We start from the raw sequence: 16,423 nt of genomic DNA on the forward strand, positions 1-16,423 counted from the left end.
CCCACAGACCGGAGCCACAGGCGGGAGCGACCGTCCGCCTCACGGGGGGCGCCCCTTAGGAAGGATGGAGATGTGCGTCGCTCCAGTCTGAATATTGCGTTAAAAATCGAAGCGAGTCGGTGATATTCGGCCTCCAAGGCGAAGGCATTCCACCCTCTTCGCGCGCTGTTCCCTTTCACTGACGAATATTAAGGAAACTTGACATACCATGGATGTGTCCCGGCATATAAACGTTACGTATAAAGGCCCACACAAGTCAGTACAATCGGCCCACTCATCCTGGCGAACCTAATTCATCCTGCGATGTCCGACAGGTGGTCACCACGAAGCTCGCAATAGACGGCCAGGGGCCCATTTGTCGCATTCCTGCTCGTTTTTCCCAGAAGACGTATCTACTAAGCTATGTAAGCTCGTACTGTTTGACTTATCTAATCTATCTAATAATCTAATCTAATCTAGCATATCCAAGTAATAGCATCGTAGTACTAAGCTCGGGCGATACACTCGTCAACAACGCAAGGCAGCACTTGTTTACGCGACAGCGTCTTGATGCGAGGATGGTGGTTTACGAGAAAGCGAAGAAAACAGGATATCAGGCAGCAACTGTAGGAAAGCCGTCCTTCCAAATTGACTGAATACAAAATAGCTGCATTGTTGCTTCTGGCAATTCGAAAATCCACACCCGTGTTCCTTCTCCCTCGCGCCACAGAACAGGTTGCTCTGAACATAGTAGCGGTGGAGGGGACTGTGTTTGCCCACTTTGTTGCCAGACGGCTGACCGCTCCTTTCATCCAAGCGCGGCGTTCATCCGCCCTCCAACAGCGCAAACGATCGTCAGCACCCCGAGGGACCAGAGGCTGGCAGCGCCGCCGTCGATTCCACGAATGTCGTCACGACTACCCGGCGCACAGAGGCACACGTTAGTGTCGGGGTGGTCTTGTTCCTCCACACACACAGTTTACGCAGTCAATACCAAATGCCATGAAAATACTTATACACATTTGTTTTTACAAAGTGTTCAACTACATGTAAGAAGAAGGCCCACCAAAAGCATCACAAAAGCACGTGCTATAAATCATATAGTTATAGCTCTCTGGGTAAGAATTGCCAGCGTCCGGCGGGAGCTAAAGCGCCCGACGGCGGTGGCGGGTGAAGAAGCGATGAGGCATGGTTACCGGGGTGCGCGCCAACAGGGGAGCCTCCGTCCGCGTCGCACGGCGACTGAGAGCCGGTCCCGGCCCCGTCGGACCAGGACCGCGCCGCCGGCGCCGCGGCGGGGCTCACGTCGCCGCGTGTCCACATCAACAAGGCAGCGGGTAACAACTAAACGTCCAGCGCTAAAAGAAGATAACGTATCACTCTGGCGGCGGGCCGGCGGCGGGCGACCAGGCCGGCGGCGGCCGGCGGGCCGCCCCTACCCCACCGCGCCCGCGGGCCGCGGCTGTAGACGGGCCCGCCGGCGCACCCCTCCCTCGGCGCCGCCCGTGCGGACCGGAAGAGCCCGGCCCCGGCCGACCCGAGCCGCACCTCAATAAAAAGCTAAAACCGTCTGGGGTAAAACACGCGCGGCCGCGCCGGCGTCGGGAAGGGGTGCGTTCGCACCGCGCTCATATTCGCCACGCGCTCGATATGAAATGTACACATAGAAAAATAGCCGGGCCGCTCCAGGGGGCGCGTCCGTGTACACCCACCCACACACGTGCACACACAATCGGCCTGTCAAGTGGCGCCTACTTGACAGCGGGCAGGGCCCTGCTGCTCTTGCGCGCCGGGCCGGCGTCGTCGGCCTCATCCGTCTCGTCCGCCTTGGTCGCGCGAGCGCGGGCCTCGCGCCGCTTTGTACTGCGGAAATACTCGGTGATCTGCTGCGGCGTGGAGCGGCGGCCGCCCAGCACGGCCGCCGGCGCCGGCTCGTGCCGCTTGCGCGGCGGCACCGCGTTCGTCTGCAGCGTCTGGCGCGAGTGTCGCTCCACCGCGCCGCCGCCCACCAGCGTCACGCTGGTGTTGACGCGCCGCACGCGCGTCGCCGGCGCCGAGGCGCGCGTGCGCCGCGTGCGCGCGCCGCCCGTCTGCGCGTGCGTCAGCAGCGCCGACCAGGAGGGCGCGGCGGCGGCGCGCGCGCCACGCGTGCCGGCCGGCGCTGAGCGACTGCCGCCGCCGCCACCGCCGCTGCCGCCGCCGCCACCACCGTCGTCGGCCGAGCGGCCCGCCAGCCCGGCCGGCAGAGCCGCTAGTCATCTGATGAGGGTCGTCTTGGGCGTGTGGCCGGCCGGGCTCCGGGAGCTGAAACAGACGGCCGTCAATGTCGGTCTGGACGCGATAGGCATTGACGAGCGACACTAGTGCCCGACGCTAACACACAGAAGCCGGTGGAGTCCGCGCGACGGGAACAGAACAGGTGGTGCCGGGCTGGTGACCTCGGCACGACTCGAGCCGATGTCTGGGGAAACATCGACAAAACATTCACGCGGACACATCTCCGTGCACGAACAAAACGCTTTCTCTCTGCGGGTTCCGCCCGGACGCTACGACTTTGCACAACAGCCCTGACACTGGTTCGAAACAACGGCGGAAGCCCACCAGAAGCATGCACGACGAGCAGCTGCCGACGACTGAGCGGGCGGGACGAGGACGCCATGTTACCGATAGCCATGCAGGGGGCACATCAAGAGAAAAAAAAAACGCACAGCGTGACTCGGGTGGCATCGCATCACACGCGTCATGCACTGTGCAGCCGGAGTCAAAATACACCGGCGACGAAAACCGACGCTGAAAACCGCCCGCCAAACGACGCCACGGGAACTGAGCGCCAGTCATCCTACTTGTGACGGCCAGCACCACGGCAGCCAGCGCAGTGCACTGCAGGCAACGGCGCGGACAAGCGACGCGCGGCCGCCGGACGGCGGACACCGAGAGCCCAGCCGGCGGCGACGCCGGCCGCCACTCACAGAACAGCGCGGACGCCGGGCGGACGCTCGCCGACCGGCCATCCGCCGTCGCCGCCGCCGCCGCCGCTGGGGCGCACGCGCAGCGAGCGGCGCAGGGCGCGCGTCACCGGCCGGCCGGCCGGCGGCGGCAGCAGCGGCGGCGGCGCCGGCGGCGGCACCGCCACCGTGCCGTACACGGACTGCATCCAGGCTCGTCTGGCCGGCCGCGGGGAGGGAGAGAGGCGCAGTCAGAGGAGCCGCGGCGCGCCGGCGCTCGTCGACCGGCGGCGGCGGCGGCGGCGACGGACGGGCCGCGGCCGCCGGCCCGACGCCGGGCTCGGCTCACCACCACAGACACGCCACCGTCCCGGAGAAGGGGAGGAGAAGAGCCGGGCCCTCACTGTCCGCCCGCCGTCAGGCCGACCGAACAGCCGAACCGCCCACCGACCGGCGGGCGGACGGGGTCAAGACCTATGCATGATGAACGCCACCACCAGTTATCAGCTCCGTAAGGCGAAACTGCAGCTTACACCGTTAAGACGGAACCGTGTGAGAACGTGGCCTAGCAGCCGGTCATCATTTGCTCGCGATTTTCACATGGAAATCACCGATGAATCCTTAGAAAGTCGGTGAAACTTAGCAATTTATGGTCAGTGTCCACGACACACAAAATGAAAAGCGCTATAACCTGCAGCTTCGCCTTACAAAATGGGTCAGTCACGATGAGTTCCGAGTCCCACAAGAGCGCACCACCATGCGCATGCCCACCACCACCCGGCGCTACCGCCCCACCTGGCCGCCAGCGGCCCGGCCCGCGTCCGTACCTCCTGCTGGCGCTGGCGGCGCGGCCGGCGCGCGCGTTGGCCGCCGCCTCCGTCCGCTTGCCGGACACCTTGGCCGCCTTGAGTGGCGAGAGCGTGCCGCCGGCGGCGCCCGACACGGCGCGCAGCAGCTGCGAGGACTTGGCGCGCGTGTGGCCCGCGTGCTCCTCCGATCTGGCGGCGGCGCGGGAGCGTGTTGATCACAATGGCCAACGCTGCTGGGCGGTCACCCATGCCGGCCCCAGCCTTGCAAACCGTTCGCCATATGGACGGAGCGCGTGCTCGACCGGCAGGAGAGCATTCAAAGGCGCACCGATCTTAAGTTCGGAAGCCGCGGCGGCTGGCTTCCGAAGCCGTAGTTCGCGTTCCACTCACGAGATGGTGCCGGTGGTGGCGTTGCGCGGGTGCTGCCTCAGCGCCTTGATGCGTGTCAGGTGGTCGCCCTGCGTTGCCTCGCCGTTCGTCTCCGGCGGGATGTTGCTGTTGACCTCGTCCTGCGGGGCAGCGCGCGGCGGTCACCAACGGCACCGGCAGCAGGCACACGCCGCGTGACGTCACAACATAAGCCTATCAGCGGCGCGATACATCTCCATCAGCGCCTCTTCCCGCCGAGCGTGTGCGGGCCTGACGGCGCGTCTGAGCCCGTCGGCCAGCTCACCTGACGTCACCGTCACCGCGCCGGGATCGCCGCCACGGCGAGCCCGACAGCGCCAGGATCGGGAGGAGAGGATGGTGGAACGGCCGGCCCGGCCACCACAGGCCGACGCGGCGACTGGGATGGAGCGTGGACTGGCGGAGAACGGGCGGAGCGCGCCACCGACCGCTGCAGGACCGGCGCGCGCTCCGGCCGCAGGTAAGCTGAGTGTCGAGAGGCAGCCGTGCAGGGTGCAGGGTTAGTGGCGGCGGCGGCCGAGCAGCTGGTGGTTGGCTACGCACGGCATGTCATACACCATGGATGCCTAGATCTTTCGACATCATTCCGCCAAGGTACAAGCTGTTAGAAGCGGCAAAAGAGCTATGTCAATAAGACTTTCAACAGCTCAGAGTAGACCTCGCTGGCGAACCCGGCGCAACCCGCCGCAGTTAATGCATGACGGCATTCCATGCGGCAGGATTGCGATCGCTTAAACATTTACCAGCCGGCGCCACACTTCCGTCTGCAGGCGCACGCTACCCGGCCCCGTCAATCCCCAGCACTTCGACGGCTTCCGAGCCGGCCCGACGACCGCTCCACCCATGGGCAGAGGTCGCCGCCGGTCGCCGGTCGCTCCGCCACGGGGGAAGGCGGCGGGTGTCGCTCACCTCCTTGCGCAGAATCTCCCTGGTCTGGTGGCGGCCGGCGCCGTCGGCGCGCTCCTCGGCGTCGTTCAGTCGCATCAGGTCGACTCGGCTGGAGAGGATCCGACTGATGTCCTGGGGCCGGCCCGCTGCGGCGGAGGGGGCGGCACCGGGTCAGGCACGGACGGCGCGGCGGTGGGCCGGATACCAACACAACGTCCAGTCACACAACACGACAACGGGGCGACAAGCACGAGGACGACACAGTACCGGGTAACACAGGCGACACAGGGCTGGGTGCAGACGACACTGTGTCAGGTACGGACGACGCAGCGCCGGGTACCGACGGCGCGGTGTCAGACACGAACGACACAGGGTCAGGCACGGACAGGAGAGCCGCACACAGACAGCACAGCCGGACATGGTCAGACATGCGCGCCGGCGACAGGGGGCAGCGAGCAGAGCCGGTGTGGCGGACCCAGCCGCCGCAGACGCACAGACAAGACGGCGCATCACACGCGGCTGAGCCGAGTCGAACACCGCCTCAAGCGCAGCTGTACGGCGGCGCGGCTCATCGTGCCGGGCAGGACGCCGTCCGACCCAACCGCCGTCCCGTCAGACGGGACAAAGGCAACGTACTAGGCCAGACGGAGCAGCCGCAGGACGCTCCAGACGCGACGAGTCAGCCCCGCCTGACAGCACCCGCCCCCGGCGCCACGAATAAGTCGGCGCGGTCGGTGTCAGCCGCTCCAACGGGCCACGCAAGCCCCGTTAATCACCACAAAGCGCCCTGGTGCCGTGCACCGACCGGTCACGTGACCAGGGACGGATCGCGTTTCCCGCGGCGGCCCTAGCGTGTGATTAGGACATACGCCGATCCGCCGCGGTTGACAGCGCGCCCATCTGGCTGCCAAATCTGGATGGCCGTCGCCGCGGCTCGAGGCAAGTCGTGATCCGTCCTGCGCTCAAGACGGACTGCATTGGCCCATCGATTCTGCGAGCACCCGGTACGTAACACACACGTTTCCAAAGTCCATAGAGCTCCGATTGTCGCGGAAATGGAAACCGTGTTCATGTCATTATATATATATATATATATATATATATATATATATATATATATATATATATATATGAAAAAGGGGTTCGCCATGGAAATGGAATGAAAGCCATTCGCATACGGTCCATTTCATGGAGTACTTGACTGGTGTTAGCAAACACGACTTGACTGATTGCATCATTGTGGCCGCGCAGTCTTTGGCGAAAAACTGCACAGGAAAACCACACACATGAACGGGTGGGAACTGGGTAATGGGACAGGCCGTCACGCCAAATAAAGGACGGGTGGGGCAGGCGAACGGAACAGCGAACACGGAACGCATTTGTCATGATCCGAGACGGAGTTCGACAGGACATGGACAGCCGCTATGCAGTCGCCGTAGTCACCGGCGGACTGTGGCCACGTGCAGAAGCTACCCAACATCCTGTACCGCGCAGCGACCTCACCGCTCCGCTTCGCAGCAGTAGTTGGGCTTTCGGACGCTTCGACTGCGCGGTCCTAAAGCGCTCAATCACACCGTTCGGTTCAATGTGTGTGCAACGTGTTCAATGGCGAAGGGGATGAGCTTGGAACACCACCGCTTTTGGTGATCGCAGTAAAAAAAACATTTGAAAACACGCTGACATTTCGAGTGAACACTCGTCATAATAAATTGGGCCGCGGGCCCAAGTGACCCGACCGGCCGAATTAGGCCACATAATCTATAGGGCACGGCATTAGTCCCCGGCGCGATGCATTGAAGGCCGGTCTCGGAAAAGGTGGCACAGGTCGCCTCCCGGTCTGTTGCTGGTGCGCCTGCGTGTCTGGACGGTGTCGAGATCGCCCGGCGGTTTGCAGGCGGCATGTCCGCCTACAATGGGTCACCGGTCTCGCGTCTTTGCCTACCCTGGCTGCCGAGAGCCAACATCAATCCCTGAGAACGTCCGAGAACGGGTGCGGCCATGGCTCGCGCACGACTGTACCCGAGAGGCTGCACATGACCCCCGTTTCTACCTGTGCGATCGTTACTTTTCCTCGATTAGCATGAGTTAGTTTCATGTCGGCGGGACGTGTGGCCGCCGGGAACTGGAGCCGTCGCCAACCCTCCGTCTTCGGCTCCACTCAATATTCCAAAATTGAACGCTTCTCATGTTACCCGAACGAGGAGGTGACAGTGGCGATGTTGCCACTGGGCAGAGATAAGTCACCAACCGAGCGGTCTGCATTTAAAAACCGCGAAGGCATTGCAGTACAGCGCCAACAGCATTGTGCTATTTGTTGACGAGAACTCCGTGAAGGCTTTACCAGCGGTTGCAAGGATACAAGGCTGTCAAAGGCGTGACGGTCCGTGCCGGGCGATCGCAATTAACAAGTTGAAAACAAACCGATTAGCTGACGCTAAGCCCTACTTCGTCTGCGGGCTAGCCCGTAACAAGCTGGGTTTTGTTCCGCGGCGGGCCGGTAGCTCACGCGGGGCCCCGGCCCGCAGGCATTGGACGCGATTCCCAGCCCCAGCCCACTGCACTCACACCGGCCGCAAGACGACGACAGTACCGCCTTTCAACGAGAAACACCAGCATCACCGCCCGAAAACGCACTTCCCGCGCACGAAGCGTTCCAACTTAATCCGAACGCGTCACAACCATCATAAACAAACCTACTTCCGCGCGCGACACGCCCCCACGGGACCGAAAAGCGCCAAACAAGCCACGCACAGTCCCCACCGCAGCGCCGCCGCGCCAGCCAGATGCTGGCGAGGCCGCCGACAGTCCGGCCACTGACCGGTATTGTTGCCGTTGCTGGAGCCCTTGCGCCGGCCGCCGTACACGCCGTGCGCGCAGCGAACGTAACGCGTCAGCTGGCGGTTCTGGGCGTAGAACGCGTCGCCCTGCAGCCACATCTGCGGCTGCTTCTCCACCAGCCAGTGCTGCTGGTGGCCGATGATGGAGCCCGGCCGGCAGATGCGCAGCCAGGCGATCGTCTCGGGCGCCGTCAGCCGGTAATGCTTCATCATGTAGCAGCCGATGAGGGAGCCGGTGCGGCCCAGGCCCGCTGCCGGAGGACGGAACACGGTCAGACGGTCAGGCGGGGCTGGCGAACAGCCGACGCTTCGGAGCGCGGCTAATACACTTCTCCAAACGCCACCACGCAGCGGCGCTCGGAGAAGCGCCACTGCTTTCTATTTCTCATTTTGTTTGATCATTTCGTCGCCAGGCGGCGCAAAACGCACATGCGACATTTCAGCTTCGGCAGGGGCAAAGTTCGCCGCCTATCCGGGCGAAGGCAACGACGGCCTGCGGCCGCTGACTCAGACATCGTCGCATGCATTCCGACGCGTCCTGTCCCAGTACGGCGGCAAACGTCGCGCCGCGTCGCAGCACGGGCACCTGGCGTGTCAGCGCGCGACTCCACGGCGAGGCCGCCTCCACTGACACGCTAAATCACGGCTGGCATTTAGTCAGCGGCTCGGAGTACGGCCAGTAACGCGACGCGGCACAGAGCGTATGGCCACTGTGAGCTACCAGCGCTGCGGGGAGGCAAACAGAGCAGATCGCAGAAGCCAGGGCGTCTTGGCCGGTGTTGCCAGTGGCCAAGGCGTCTACATTCATAAGTGACTTGCGGACTATCTAGATCACATTCATGATATAGTTAAGTGCTAGATTATTTATGGAGCTTGGCCAGGAGCCCGCGAATAACATAAATGATGAGGGCACCCTAAAACGGGCCAAGTGCAGGGGTGCACCTCAGATGTCCGCCCAGCCAGTAAACAGAAAAAGCAACTCAGAGACGGTAAGTTCCGCGCCTGGTCAAGTGGTTATGGCCCATTTGCATGGTGCCCTAGCGGCACATGATGCAAACTGCTCCCGTATCATTTACATATTTCCCGTTAGAGCAATCACATGCAATCTATCATCCGAAACGACCACCGTCTGCATTCGGCACAATTCCCCCCCCCCCCCCCCCCCCAGCCCCCGCAACCCCGTGCAGATCGATTACCAGCACCGCTCCCGCCCAGTGAACCCCTCCGCTGTGTCGTACCCTTGCAGTGAACGGCGACGGCCCCGGCCGCCTCCTCGCTGATCTCGATGAACTGCTTGGTGATCTGGTCGCTCGGCGTGGAGCCGTCGGTGAAGAAGAGGTCGCGGTGGTCGAAGCCGGCCTTGGTGAAGCGCGCCGCGTCGTAGATCTTCTTGTTCAGCCGCACGATGGTGGTGACGTTGTGGCGCTGGAAGTACGGGAAGTACGTCTCCGGCGCGTGCAGCGTGTACCCTGCGAACAGCGGAGACATCGGCTTCAGACGACGAAGGCGACCGTCGACGATGGTGCGGGCCGGTTCCGTCCCAGCCGCCGGTCCCGACGACACCGCAGGGCCGCTACGCTGGCGGGCGATACGGCGAGTGAGCCGCCAGGGGAGACAGGAGGTCAGGACCGGGCCCGGCGCCACCGCTCTTGTCCAGCGGGCGGACGCGCCGCCGCTGCAGCGCCGTCCGCGCGCCACGGACGGCGCCAATGTGCCTGTCGGCGGCTCGCCGGCGCGGCACACAGCTACACAGCACCGCGCACAGCACAGCACGGAACAGCGTCACAGCTAACACAGAGCAGCATTCACAGTTCCGTGGCTTCGTCCCGCTCGGCACCGCGCAGCACGCGCCAACCGAGCCGGTGCGGCCGCGGGAGCGGGTGGCACCCACAGCCAGACCGGCAGGCGGCATCACCACCACCGCCGGCCGTGGGAGAGGGGGTCGCTGTTCGGGTGAGACAATGAGACGGTGAGAACGACCGACGCGGGACGGCCGAGCGCGCTCACCGTTCTCGACGCGCGCGCGAGAGTGCGGCCCGCAGAACGCCAGGAACTTGTCCGGCACCAGCCAGTTGAAGTCGCCGTTTTGTACTTTCTGCAACAGGCGAGGGCGAGCGTCACGGTCGAGCCCGTCAAACGATATGGGGGAAGGGCACCTAGCGCTGGTGAAAGGCTCCGTGGGTTTCGCGCGGCGGCGGCGAGTGGTCTCGCGCCCGGGGACGCTGTGGAGGTCTGGGATCGACAGAACTCGGCATGCGCGTGCGCCGCTCGGATCCCAACGCTTCAAAGAACTTCGCATAAAGGCAGCTGAGAGATACGGACAGCTGAGCTGATCACGCGGGCTCTGCGACAGGTCCCATACACAAGCTATGCCACACAAATTTCTTAGGAATGGGAAATAAGCAGGCCCGATCAACACAGCACAGCACCGACCAAAAACACAAAACAAAACAACAACGAAGAATCCGAACATCTTGGGCATGACGGACGAGCCCTCCTAGCAACAGTGATATGCAGCACGACGACGACACGGCGCGCTATTCATCACAAACAACGCCGTCGTAAACAGAGCGACGACCAGCCGCAGGTCGCGGAAACGGCCGCCCAGCAACGCTCGAAGGGGGGGGGGGGGGCGAGCCGCGACGGACGGACCCCGTCACACGGCGTCCCGGCCACCCCATCCCTCGTCCCAGCGCCGGAGAGGCGGCAGCGCGCAGAGCCCGCCCGCGGGGTGACGGCCGGGCGCGGCCGCCGCGCGCCGGCTTGGTGGCCTATGAGCCGGTCGACTGGACACTGTGACGCTGACCATAGATCGGCCCATATGTGTCATCATACGCATCATCACTTTCGCAGTTACAGCAATGTTGTACAAAACGCGTGTGAGCGTAACGCGGTAAGGCATGATGACTAGGTGCCATGTAGTTCTGGAGAAGATCAAGTGTGACTGATTTGAATTCAGGAAGTTACAACCAACTGCGTTGAAGTAACGTTGAAATGATCCAGAAAGCTGCTTCGACACATCATTTCGCTTCAAGAGAGTTGCAGCCCATAGAACCAGTCCGCCTCGTCCATCTCACCTCGTAGTGTTCATACTCGTCCACGTCGAAGTCATCGAAGTCGAAGAACCTGAACTTGATGGCCTTGTGCACGCCGTTCAGGCAGTCCAGCAGCGTCAGACTGAACGTGGACGGCCCGAACGCCGCGTCTCTGCCGGGGGAGGATGAGGCAGGTCACGACCCCGCATGGCTGCACGCGCGCCCGGCTCAGCGGCGCCGCGATAACGGAACAGCGGGCGACGCGGCGCGGACCGGCCACGCACGCCAGACGCGCCGCGCCAAGTCGCGAATGCAACGTACGGATCGTAGCGTAGCGAAGTTGCCACGATTTACACATGCCGCGTCCGGAAATAAAGACAGTGGGTGCGTGATACCCCACGCCGATCGGTCCATCATTTCGTGCTGGTGAGCGCCAGCTCTCCCCCAGCTGCGACCCGCGTCACCGCGCCGGGGGGGGGGGGAAGGGGGGCTGATCCCCGAGCAGCGGTGGTGCAGCGCCGCACCGTGCCGGCGCCGGCTCGGCCACCAGCGCCGGTCGCCAGCGCCGCTGCTCGCGGCCGCTGGCGCAGTCCGCGCGGGGCGTGCCCGACCAATCAGGCCTTGTTCGGCGGGCGCTAAACACGCCACGGCCGCCCGCTGCCAGCGCGAGCGTGCCCGGCTCGCGCGGCCGCTGCGCGCCCCGGGGATCTAGCAAGACGGCTAACAGCTTTCACCGCAACACCACGCCGCCATTTACAGGCGATTTTTGCGGTGTGAACATTTCCCGTACACCGCGGCAAAGACGAATGCGGTGCTTTACATGACGGGGTGCCCGGTCAAATATGGGTGTTGAGATTTGAATGCGCGTTTAAAAAGTGATTGCTTAAGTGCACTCGACCCGCGACGGTTTATTAAGATATTAAGGAAGTTGTTAAATGCAGCATACCTCGAGGCCAAACGTTTCAAAACATTCAAATGTGCACTCACAGACACCGTTTTTCAAGACCGAAAATGATTATTTTCCCCTTCCGTTGTCGGCGTACTGACCCAAAGCCTGACCGTTTGACCTTGACTTGGCCGGGCTTTTTCGAACTCCGGCTGGCAATCCGTCTGGCAACCTTCCAACGGTAACAAGAACGTGGGCTCAAAACTAGTTTCAGTTGCTATCAGAGATCAGTTCCTCCACCTAATCTCTATTCGCCGGAATTTTTACCGATCCCGGCGACAGTCACTGGCGTCCGTTGGCACATGCGGGCAGCGGCCGCGCTAGCCGATCAGCCGTCGCCGGCTACTGCACCCCTCTTGCCCACGTGGAGGAGATATGCCAGGCCCGGGGCAGGCTGATGGCTCGTCCGACAGCGGGGAAGGGGTACGTGGCCCCAGGTCTGAACGCACTGACACTGGCTTCAACACATATGGGCCGGAGATGTCGTCTGATTTATGACAGACTCGCCCAGCTGGTGTAGCGCACCTAGCCGAGGTGTTCACGGAACCGACGAGCTGTGCTATCGGAGACCAAGACGGGTTGGTGACGCGCAGGTGACGTTCAACACGCCCGCAAGCAGCCGTCTTCGCCCCGCCGCGGCGCGCCGCGCGCGACTTTATCACCCGCCCGTTCCGTCCACACAGGCTGCTTTGGCCACCGGCGGAGGCGGCGGCGTTGGAGAGTGATGGCCGCCCACCCAGCGCGTCCGCCGCGCGCGACAAACCAGAGACGGGCAGGGCTACGCGGGCCAGCCGTCCACAACGGTCACAAACCGCTCCCCACCCGCCAGCCGACCAAACAACGGGCCAGCGCCGCCACCACAGCCAGGGCATTACGAGAAACGCCACAAGATTAACGCGCGCTGGCACTTGTCTCCATCAACCGCAGCGCAAACAACTCCGCCGTCGGACAAGCGCGCCGGCGGCGGCCGTCAAGCCGCCGCCGCACCGCCGCCGGCGCCGCGGCCGTCGTCTGCGACCGCGGCGGTGTCGCCGCGTCGCCGCCGCCGACAAACTCCGAGCTCGTTAGTCGGTCTCGGTGCGTCACACGAGACGAACGGCCGCCACAGCTCAGCGGCGCGCGGCGCCGGCCCGCCGCCGTCGGCGCGGGCGGCGGCGGCCGGCCGTACCTGAAGCCGAGCAGCGGCGGGTTGGTGCCACCCACCAGCGGCCGGTACGCTTCCTCCGGCGTCCGGTTCAGGTAGATCACCTGCGGCAGATACGGCGGGCGACGCGTCACGAGGGCGGCGGCGAGACGCGACACGCCAGCGGCCAGTCGTCCGCCACGCGCGTTACGACACAGACCGGCTAACGATCCACACTCACGAAGGGGGGGGGGGGGGAGGCACCCGCAGATCCTGCACACCTGTCATCACTCGTGCTGCTAGACTGCCGTGGCAGCCATGACGGACACGTAGCATTGCACGGTACGAATTAAAGATGGCGGCCCTGCAGCTGTTCTGGCTGGCCACAGGTGGATCAAAGTGGAAGTGAAGTTATCCAAACGGCTGGACCAACACAGCCACATATCGCGATCCACCCAGCAGGCTATTCCCAGCAAAGCGTCTGCTACCGCGGTCATAATCGCAGACTTCCCTTTACGCTGTCTTTGTGACAACGTGGACGCGCCTATTCAGGGCCTAGGCCTATTCAAAACCGTTGTGGAAGTAAACATGGTTGGGTTCCAGAGCTTCGCGGGCTGTGACACCAGTCTACTGACACCACAGAATGAGGCTGATTGGAGGAAAAAACGACGAGAAGTAAGGACCCATCAATTTACCAGCACGTGTTCCTGACAAGTCATATTTGTGAACATCACAACGACTAAAAGGAAAGCAGCTGGGGTCCAATCGGCCAAGAGCGGGATGTCAACACACGGGTTCGATGTCAGACGTTGTACCGCATCCGCGCGCTCGTGCGGTGCCGTGTAGTACCGTCGCCGGCCACCAGACGGCATGTCGGTCGCCGAGCCACGCGCCGGGCGGGCCGCCGCGTCCTGTTTATACCCCACCCTCCATCGTTTACGAGCCTCAAACAGGCGGCCGGCAATCTCCAAGGCAAACAGCGCGAACGGGCCGGATCCGAGGCGACGCCGGCGACGGCGGCGGCGCTTTCCGGCGCGGCCCAGCGCCGCCGCCGCCGCCGCCGCCGGCAGCCGATCTGTCGTCGCCGCCGTCGACCGACCACCGAGCAATCAGCGGTCGCGTAACCAGCTCCTGATCGATGGCGCGACCTCGATTCGGCCGGCCGGTCGCTCGCGGGGTGCGAATTGAACCGCAGCCCGGCCGGCCGCCATCCGGCCAATCGCTGCCGCTCGCCCGTCGACCAGCGCGCGGCGGCCGAGCCCGGCTGCTGCGACCGGCCAGCCCGGAGCGGCGGCGGCGGCGGCGGCGGCAGTCCGGCCACCTGTGCGCGGCGCTGCGGTGTCATGGCCGCCCGGACAGGTGACGCGCCGCGGCGCGGCCGTGACGTCACGCGGCGGCGCTCGAGCGGCGGGCGGCATGTGTGGCGCCGGCCGAGCAAGCCGCGCTGCAACCGCACCACCCGCTGCACCTGCCTGACGCGACGGCCTCCGTCAAGACGGGACGGGTGAAGGCGAGCGGCGCTGCCGACCGCGCAGCAGCTTGCGCCGGGGGAGCGGCGGCGCCTCGCGCGCCGGCCGGTCTGTCGCGCCGACGCCTCTGAAGGGCACCGCGCGCCCCGGGTGATGAGGGTGCGGCGGCGGCGTGCGGTCGGGCGGCGCCCGCCCACGCCCGGCGACATGGACCACCGGGTCCGCCTGACTGACCCCGATCCAGTCACGGCGCCGGAAGCGGCCCCCGCCGCCGCCGCCGCCGCCAATGCTGGCGGTGGTGACTGGTGGGCGGCGCCCCGGAGCGGGCGCCACTCGACCGAGGCGGATGGAGACGCAGAGGTCGCACGGTGCCATCCCGAGGACCGCGGCCGGCCGGCGGCGAAGGTCCGGAGGAACTGCTGTCACCGGCTCAGGCCGGGTCGAGGCAGGTCGTAAAGTGACGTGAGATGGCAGCCTCTTTCCAGGAGAGCCTGGGCCTGTGGCGCATCCCTCCCACGTCTGTGAGCCCAGGCTGTAACCCACAGCCGCCGGCTTCGGCCAGACTGCACGACTGGCTACACCCCCCCCCCCCCCCCCCCCCAAGTCTGGTCCTGCCGAAGATGTCGTCCCGGCGGCTTTGAGACGGCAGGTGTCTGATGCTGATCGGCCACCTCCATCCGGTCCCAAATGCCTGGAGAACACGCCAGCTGGCGGCGCCGCCGAGGACGCTCGGCGTGCGCTGGCCACATCGCGTAGGTGGCGACTGACGCGAGCGTTACGAAAAAGCCCGCAGCAGGAAACGACTTTCCTTTCGCGGCGCGGCGTTCGCGTTTCTCCGTCCTGCCACAATCGCCCACCCCTCCGCCTCCGTAGACCGCCTGCGCTGCCCCTCCCCCGCGCATCGTCGCTTCGCCGCACAGCGTGGGCTTTAAGCGGCCACAAGACTGCGGCCGTCGCAGCGACTCCGGCCGGCTCTGGCCGGCTCGGCGCGGCTGCGGTCCGGCGCCGTCCGGTGCCGTTACTTCCCCACGCTGGACCTGCCCGCCAGCTAGCCACTAGCCAGCTGCCTGCCAGCCGCCAGGCGTAGGTCAGCCGGCCGCCATGCGATGGACGGCACGGGACGGGACGGGATAGGACGGAACGGGGGACGGGACGGGACAGGGGACGAGACGGGACGGGGGGACGGGACGGGACGGGGGCGGGACTGACACGCAACGCCAGCCTGTTGCTCGCCTGCCGCGCCGCCACCTCACGCCCGCCGCCCCGACCGACGCACGGCAGCCAGCGAGGTCACGTCAACATCACGAACGCGCCCGCCCGCCGGGCCCGGCGCGGGGCGCGGGGGCGCCAGCGAGGTCGGGCGCTCTTTGATGCTCCGCCCGCCGCCGTCGCGACACGGCGTTTACGCCCGCGCGCGCGACTCCGCCTCGGGTGCTGCGATGCCGCCCGCGTGCCCGTCGCCGCGATGGCGCGCGCCGCCATTAACTTTGCAGCGGTGCGACGTTCCTTGCGCGGCTGCGACCCCGGCTGCCACGGCGCGCTCATCCGAGACGGCGGCGGCGGCGGCGGAGGCATGGGGAGGCTGAGGGGACGGCGCGTCGGCGTCGGTCACGTTACTGAAGCGTGCGGCAAGCTCGGCAGGGAAGAGTACGGAGAAGGGAAGGGTGCGGAGAGGGGAAGGGTACAACTGACCGCGACCAATGGCGACCGGATATCAAGGAGAGCCCAAAAGGTGAGGAACACCGAAAACCACATGTATCTGGATTTCCTAATTACGGCCGCACTCTGTGGTATCAAATACCGCGAGGCTCTCTTCCCTGCAGGCAACGCGCACACAAAGCGTTAAACAAACGACACAACCCAAAGCATCAAACAACGGCGGAAAGTAACGAGAAGGATGGGGGATATCATGGCCCCTGAACCACACGGGCAAGCATCCCCCGATCAGGAGGCAAAGCCGGACAGGTCTCCATCCCGTCACGCC

The 16,423-nt window shown here is 64.6% G+C and overlaps 1 protein-coding gene across 1 annotated transcript; it reads right to left on the reverse strand.

Moving 5' to 3' along the window:
* Positions 1 to 2,185: 2,185 nt before the first annotated feature.
* Positions 2,186 to 13,689, reverse strand: LOC119092172 (dual specificity protein phosphatase CDC14AB). The gene is made up of 10 exons (XM_037215148.1): positions 13,666 to 13,689; positions 13,016 to 13,095; positions 10,944 to 11,073; positions 9,874 to 9,961; positions 9,105 to 9,335; positions 7,848 to 8,117; positions 5,051 to 5,175; positions 4,124 to 4,242; positions 3,752 to 3,922; positions 2,186 to 2,283 (listed from the first exon to the last, which is right to left on the reverse strand). Exons 1-10 carry the CDS (start codon positions 13,687 to 13,689, stop codon positions 2,235 to 2,237), a joined length of 1,287 nt encoding a protein of 428 aa, XP_037071043.1. The 3' UTR covers positions 2,186 to 2,234.
* Between the last annotated feature and the right edge of the window lie 2,734 nt (positions 13,690 to 16,423).

The sequence above is a fragment of the Pollicipes pollicipes genome, unplaced genomic scaffold, assembly GCF_011947565.3.
Source record: "Pollicipes pollicipes isolate AB1234 unplaced genomic scaffold, Ppol_2.1 Scaffold_3447;HRSCAF=4054_pilon_pilon_pilon, whole genome shotgun sequence".
Classification (NCBI taxonomy): Eukaryota; Metazoa; Arthropoda; class Thecostraca; order Pollicipedomorpha; family Pollicipedidae; genus Pollicipes; species Pollicipes pollicipes.

Excerpts from the sequence above, each read along its gene's own strand:
- LOC119092172 (XM_037215148.1), bottom strand. The coding sequence starts at position 13,689 with ATGACTTGTCAGGAACACGTGCTG. Across the intron at positions 11,074-13,015 it reads CCGCCGCTGCTCGGCTTCAG|AGACGCGGCGTTCGGGCCGT; the intron begins GTACGGCCGGCC and ends CTCCCCCGGCAG. Across the intron at positions 9,336-9,873 it reads TCGCGCGCGCGTCGAGAACG|GGTACACGCTGCACGCGCCG; the intron begins GTGAGCGCGCTC and ends CGCTGTTCGCAG.